The 7,975-nt window shown below is 35.4% G+C and overlaps 1 protein-coding gene across 1 annotated transcript; it reads left to right on the forward strand.

Annotated features, from left to right (window-relative positions):
* The first annotated feature begins 6,517 nt into the window (after positions 1 to 6,517).
* Positions 6,518 to 7,519, forward strand: LOC124368264. The gene has a single exon (XM_046825539.1). The coding sequence runs from the start codon at positions 6,518 to 6,520 to the stop codon at positions 7,517 to 7,519; it is 1,002 nt and encodes a 333-aa protein (XP_046681495.1).
* Positions 7,520 to 7,975: the final 456 nt, after the last annotated feature.

Raw genomic sequence — 7,975 nt, forward strand, 5'->3', positions numbered from 1 at the left:
CTAACCAAGGATATTAACACCACACTTCACCCGTTGCTCCAGGGGTGAGGTAATGACTTTATAACAACAGCAGACTGTAATTTGCCGTACTTTGATCTCAAACTACACTGCTCGGCATGGATCAGCAGTAGGAGCACGGCAAATTAAGGTAGGTTAAGACAATGGGCTCTTTGACCTAGTTCGGCCGATCCAGTTATCTTCAGGATACAGCGAAATGTCTTCATTTATATTAGAGTAATCTGGTGGAAGACATACGTAGCCTTTTTAGTGTCTGCATTAATGATTGAAAATAATTGTTAGATCCTTTCATGTTATATTACGTACGGGTAAACACCGGGATGTATTTCCTTCCTTTTTCTACTTTGGATACAGAATGAAATGCAGTTATGTTGAATGATATGTAGGATCCTTATTGAATATTCAAATCAGGTCATAAACGTGTTACTCCAGAATATAAACATGTTTTTTTATTAAGTGCATGTTTTAATATAAATGAAGTTGACATACAACATGGTGGTTGTAATTCCTGACAAGCGTGTCACAACGTCCTGGCATGATTTGTTTGTGTCAACGTAGTTTGTAATTGTGTGTTACGTTAGTTATTTACCTGAAGAAGAGATCAGATTGCAGATCTCGAAACGTAGTGTTACTGATCTTTTCGTTTAACTGAACGATGGTAAATGTCCGGAAAAATCCTGTTTCCTTCACATGTTACTCTAAACACCCATACCACTCTCAATGAAGGTTATAATAGTTCAATAATGTATCCCAGTTTTGCAGTAGACTGAATCGAGTTACATAAATGCTTTTAGTATGATGAACCATCTTTTAGATTTTGATGGTCTATTATGGGCGTTTCCCATCTGCCATGATTTATGGAATTAAGTTGTTGGGAGCGTCTCAACATATCCACCGTATAATTAAAATAAGAATACCATTTTCCAAATTCAACTCATCCCAAAATACGATAATCATGAAATTATTAGAGATATTGTATCGATTAGGATTTGCATCTTTGCATATTTTGTCTGCCAACTTTCACTGTCCCCGTAACGAGGAAGCGAACAAGCAGGTAACGTCCTATTGGAACAGAATGGAGGGAAAAACGTGTTACAGCGGTATTCGACAAAAAATTTGCAATGCGTCTGGTATGTCAACAGAGCCTCTCACGCGGCTTGCGGTCGGTATTCGCTGAAGAAGTGTACATGAGAAAATTGCACCAGATAACAATGAACCTTGCTGTACCGCCGTGCTCTTATATTGTAAGGCCTGCACACATAAGGGCTGGGAAATAAGGAATATGTGAAGGCAACAAAAAAATTATAACTCGCCGATTGTTGGGTTTTTTTTTTTAATATTTGCACAGCAAGTTTAGTTTTGAGTTACCTAAATGTTGGGGCGGTTTCTCGTTATCTATTGAAATTCATTACACGTCGGGAAAGATATTCCTTTTGAAGTTCACACGGTAATGATTGTGGTCAAGAAAATAATTGCTATAAGGAGTAGAATTCACATATTATTACACAGAGAAAAATGTGACCATGATTATTTATTGAGCAGTACCTATAAGAAAAATCCAAATAACGACTAAATATAAAAATGACTAGTGAAAATTAATAATGGTAAAGATTCCAAATTGGTTTTAATTAGCTTATAGTCAGGTACCACTTGTTGCTTCGACTATGTTTCGATCATGTATCTCCAGCTCCTTTGGTAGCCTGGTGTTGTTTCGGAGATTGGAAACATGTCGTTAAGTTTTGTAGTAAGAAACCTTAGACGATCGTGTCTTTATTGTGCTCAGATATATTAAATCTGTTAAAAAAGTAAAGAAAGGGTATTAGAACATTGCAATATGTAGATGGTGTCAGTAAAAGTATATAAAATGGGTCTTTTAATTCAGTGCTCATTGCGTCCGCATTACAAGTAAAACTAGATTCTATTAGTTTCCTTCTTTTATTAAGGAGCGGCCTTCTGCCAAGCACGTCCTAACATGTCAATCCCTTACGAGCTGGAAACTTCGGTTATATTTAGAAGATTGGGCTGGAAGTATTAGACAAGAACCGCTTTAAGAACTAAAACACGTCTTAGCAAAGGTCTCACCAACGAAAAATGGCATGCAGAACCCAATAACTGTGTTTACAGTATAAACATGTTCTTGTTTTAGGTAATACATGAAAAAGGAGTAATGGCAAGAACAACTAAAAAAAAAACACTAAGTATGACAGTTAAAAATATAAAAACAAGAACTGAAATGGCTAGTAAAAGTAAAAATTACCCAACGTTACAATCTTAAAAATCATCACAGAAGCCGCAGCGAGGAAATTTTTTCAAATATAATCGAGGCTTCATTTATAATTAGTCGATCAACCACAAAGTCAAACCTCTGCTAAAGTTAGCCCACTTTTAATGCAAAAATTGAAAAATAATTTAATAGGAAACATAAAAAAGTTGTACTTTAATATTATCTGGAGGCCACTAATTTTTGAAGAGCTTTTCTTATGGGGATCTAAAACAAACTACATTATTGGAAATAACAGAATTTATTTGATTTTTTACCATTTCACCTTCCGCTTAGAACAGCATCTTAAATCAACTCTTTCTAACCTATTTCCTACGTTATTGTGTAGAACACTCGGTTACTCCGCCGTGCTTTGGGATTGTCTCTAGAACATTGTAGTGCACTAAATTAAGCACCTGATAAGACAATGGAAACACTTCTTCATTTAAATTACACTTAATTTTGTTTTTTGTGTATCTCCGATGTTGAAACGGTACAAAGATTACATTTTGGGCTCCTTCGTTACCGAATTTCTTTGATATCTTTAGAGGACTCCAGATTCCAGGAGTTAAGTTTGTGGCAACCTTAGATTTAAGACCCTGCACTAAGCACAAGATGAAATAGAGCCGAACTCAAATACCGTATTAGAGATGACGCACTATCTTAATTAAAATTTATGTTCGTAATCTGTAGCTTGTAAAAAAATTAGAAAAACTTCCAAGGTTCAAATTAACTTGGTCCGTAGCAAAAGGTAAAATTCATATATACATAAAATTGTATAGTATAAATGGCAATAGCCTTATTTAATTTCAATAAACACTGAATCACAAAAAATACTTGCTCCGCCGGGAGTCAAACCCGGATCTCTCACTTGCCGGGTGAATGTGCTACCATTACACCACAGAGCGCTTACTTTTTCCGATTCAATTATTTTGTATTTGGCCGTTTCTGTCACATATGCGTTTAAATAAGCAAACTAACATATGATCGGAAGACCAAATACCTGTCAAACGACTTTTATTTACATTAAATTGTATAAATGGCAATAGCCTTATTTAATTTCAATAAATATTGAATCACAAAAAGTACTTGCTCCACCGGGAGTCGAATCCGGATCTCTCACTTGCCGGGTGAATGTGCTACCATTACACCACAGAGCGCTTACTTTTTCCGATTCAATTATTTTGTATTTGGCCGTATCTGTCACATATGCGTTTAAATAAGCAAACTAACATATGATCGGAAGACCAAATACCTATCAAACGACTTTTATTTACATTAAATTGTATAAATGGCAATAGCCTTATTTAATTTCAATAAATATTGAATCACAAAAAGTACTTGCTCCGCCGGGAGTCGAACCCGGATCTCTCACTTGCCGGGTGAATGTGCTACCATTACACCACAGAGCCCTTATTTTTCCGATTATATATATATATATATATATATACACCCTTTGAACTGGGTAATATTTGTGCATTTAAGCTATGTTCTGTTAGGACTAGTTCTATATCCTAAAGTAACAAATTTGCCAACCATTAGGAAAAAATAACCCATATTAACTTGCGGTTTTATGGCCGACGGCTAAATGTGTGAAAGTGTTTATATTACTTCAACTATACTTGTAGCCCATATGTACCTCTGAGTGAACTCAGTCTCCTCGACCTGCTTACCTCATAACTGCACAATTTAAATGGCATATATGATTACCTAAAACTATTTAATCCAATTCGATTAAATAGCTGGAAATAACAGTGCTTAACATAATTGTGGACCTACGTTCGAAATTTTCTCAAGTGCCTACTTGAGTTTTAATTGAAATTGTAAAAATAGTTTTATGGTGAAGAAATCTACTATTTTTTGTATTTTGAATATTATCACCTAAATTAATAATTAAAACCAAAATCAAATCTTCAATAATTTTGAATTTTTAGTATTGAATTATTAACTCATTAAAATAACATTTTTTATTTAATTTAATGAATCATTTATGATGAGCACCAGTTCACTCTTAGGGAAACCTTTGGGATATGACGCTATTACAGACTTGACTCCTGAAATTTGGAGTCATATTCGTCTGAAGAGATCCAAAAATGACGGCGACAAAGAAGTATCAAAATAAACTCATTACATCGTTTTCGACTCAGATTATCATTACAATGATGAGAAAATGAGAATACCTCTTCGCCTAGATTACCCTAAATTTTGTGGTATAGGTGTCTATGATGTCAAAAAGATGTAACGAATTCATTTTTAGCTTTTTCGTCGCTGTCTCTAGATCTTCGTCGTTGGAATATGACTCCAGATTTCAGGAGTAAAGCATATAACAGCGGTCTTGATGTAAGAGAAAGGTGAACCATTAACTCAACATTGACATTGAATCAACCCTTCCCACCATAGCTATGTTATTTTTATAAACCTTAATTTATTAAATTTAACTTTAAAATTAAAAGCCAATTTAATAAAAACTGATTTGACTTCACGTTGAGTCTTACAAGAAAATTTAAAATTATCTTGTTATTTTGAAGCCTTTTATGTTTCCAAGTGATCAAACTATTAGAAGATAATTTAATATTTATACACTTCTTGTGGTTCACGTACTATGTTGCAGTTTGTGAAGAATTTCAGAGACAAATTTTAAAGAACGTAAGTACTACGAAGAGAACCGAAAGAATATTAATAGGTAAAGAGACATAACATATGTCGTAAGCCTATACAATAGGTATGTTCTCATTCTTCCTGTAGTAGGCTAGTGGAAATTATTTCTCACAAATCTATAATTAGTTTTATACCTTAGTTCTATAAATTTGCCCAAAACACAATAATGCCCAAAGTTGACCTTTTATTTACGAAAATTTGTGTTATGCATGGAATAGACCTGCATATCCATGATATTGTATGATGCAATACTAAAAAGCTATTTTAACGCTTCATTTTATTACAATAGGATTGTTATTTTTAAATTTAATTGAAACATTATGGAAAACCATGTTGAAGATTTGATAAATCCTCATCCAAACGCGTCATAATCTTTTCTATGGTTTATAGAGGAGAAGGTCCTAATTTCGACTAGGGTCTAAATTCCGCCTAGCAGGGTTTCGCATACTGGGGAGTGCTGCAGTCTTACGGAAAAAATGTGAAACATCCCTCCAATACCTTATCATTGTTCGGTAGAAACATCAGTTCCGCCTGCCCACGAGTAGGAGTGCACCAGTGAAAAGTTCGATTTGGTCATTTTGTTAACTTTTTCAGGTATGTTTTCTAATTTGTTTTACTCATAGTATTTTAATGCCAGCTGTAAAGTTGTTAAATTACCGTATTAAGTAGGTTTTAGGCTCTTTAATTTTGTTTTAGTTTAACCATTTCCCTTTCCTTTAAGCTCGTACATAACCTCAAAAGTTGAGCAATGCGGTGGTCTAAATTCCGTCTACTACTGTATTGGTCTAAATTTCGACTAGTCGAAATTTGGACCAACAAGGCTAGAAACTAAACCTGCGCCGTTTTTGTTTCAGAATGCCTAGAAGAACGCCTAAATATGTTCCAAAAAAATAAAAGACGTCAATGGAAAGAAGAGGACATGAAAAAAGCCATTTATGCAGTTAGGGAAAAAAAGATGGGCACCCTGAAAGCTAGTAAAACGTACAACGTTCCTCGTGGTACATTGCGAGATCTCAGCAAAAAGGTTGACAAGTCCCCTTCTAAACTGGTAGTTGCTAAAATAGGGAGGAAGCCAGTACTAGGAGATTATCTCGAAAAACAACTTGTAAATTATTTACTTCATATGGAAGCAAAGTTTTATGGGTTTACCTTAGGGGATCTACGGCGTATCAGCTTGCGGTGAAAAATGGAGTAAATCATCCTTTCAAGCAAGGAGCAGCAGGCCGTTCTTGGGTTGATCTATTCTTGCTGCGTCACAAAGATACCCTGTCTTTAAGAAAACCCTGTGGAACTTCTTTTTCACGTGCCTTGGGGTTTAATAAAGAAAACGTCACTCTTTTTTTCCAACTATTAGAAGAAGCCTATGTTAAACACAAATATCCAGCTAACCGCATTTATAATGTCGATGAGACTGGTCTGACTGTAGTGCAGAGTAAAATTCCTTATATAGTAGGAAAGAGGAGCAAACGCCAAATTGCCAGTCTTACGTCAGCAGAGAGAGGGGCGACGGTGACACTCATAGCATGTATGAGTGCCTCTGGACATTTTGTCCCTCCTTTAGTTATATTCCCACGTAAGAATATGAATGATCTGCTAATGAGAGGAGCTCCCCCGGGGACCGTTGGAGTTGCTCACCCATCAGGTTGGGTTCAAACCAACATTTTCACTAACTGGTTTCAACATTTTGTAGATAAAGTAAAACCTACTGAAGATTCTCCAGTTCTTTTAATCTTAGATGGGCATTACAGCCATGTTAGGAATGTTGATTTGATAGAATCAGCCAGAAACAACCATGTGACAATTGTGTCTTTGCCACCACATTGTTCACACAAGCTACAGCCGCTGGACAAAACCTTTATGGGTCCTCTAAAATCTCACTATAGTGAAGAAATAAGACAGCGGTTACTTCACTCAGACAAACCATTGTCTACTTATGACATGATGGAACTGTTTGGAAAGGCATATTTAAAAGTGCAAACTGGGGAGATAGCAAAGAATGGTTTCGAAAAGACAGGCATTTTCCCAATGAACAAGAATATTTTCACAGATGCTGACTACTTAGCTTCAGTTCAAGAATCTGCTAAGACCTGCAGTCCTCACACAATAAATCCAAATGAGAAAGTTCAAGCAAAATCTTCATCTATTGAACCAACTCCTTCATTAGGCCATCCACACGAATTGGTGATTGCTGATCCTTACAATGACCTTCAACCTAGCACTTCAAAAAGCAGTGTTAGTCCTTATGATATCACCCCTGTGCCATCAAAAAAACGAAAAGCAAGCAACAGAGGACGTAAGGCTGTAGGGGCTTGCATCATAACTGGCACACCGTACAAAGAAGCCCTGACACAATCATTAACCGTTAATCCGGAAAAAAATTCAGCTAAAAAGAGATTAGACTTAGATTTTCAGAAGAATAAAACCAAAAAGGGTAAGGATTTACTTACAACAAAATTCAAAGGAAAGTCACAAGATAAACCTGTTAAGGTCGGTTCTTCTGAAGATTCTGATGGTGTCTCTATTGTCGACGACAACATGAGTGATTTTAATTTCCCCGTTGGAGTCAAAAAACCAAAAAAATGATGATGCAACATGTATGTTTTGTCAAGGTCAATTTTCCGATGACCACAGAAGAGAGCTCTGGGTTATGTGCGTCATGTGTCAAGTTTGGGCACATAACGAATGTGCTGGAGCAGACAAAGACATTTATGTCTGTGATTTTTGTAAATAAAATGTCAATCGTGAAAGGTCCATTACATTAATAATATGATACCATTAACAATATCGGTATGCAAAGTCTTATTTTGAAGCAATGTTCAAAGTTTTCGTGTTATGTGAAATAATAAATAAAAATATTATGAATTTTCATTGTTATTTTCATTTCCTTGCATTTTGTAGCAGGTAGTCGAAATTTAGACCACAGTTCCAATACTAAGAGTTCTATCGCATGTAACAAAAAAACATATTTTTAATAAGTGTTATATTTTTATATCATGTAAGTGATCGGATTTCATTTATAACCATATCAGCTATAACTTC

The sequence above is a fragment of the Homalodisca vitripennis genome, chromosome 8 (assembly GCF_021130785.1).
Source record: "Homalodisca vitripennis isolate AUS2020 chromosome 8, UT_GWSS_2.1, whole genome shotgun sequence".
Classification (NCBI taxonomy): Eukaryota; Metazoa; Arthropoda; class Insecta; order Hemiptera; family Cicadellidae; genus Homalodisca; species Homalodisca vitripennis.

Bases quoted from the DNA above. Each gene is read 5' to 3' on its own strand.
- LOC124368264 (XM_046825539.1), top strand. From the start codon at position 6,518: ATGAATGATCTGCTAATGAGAGGAGCTCCCCCGGGGACCGTTGGAGTT.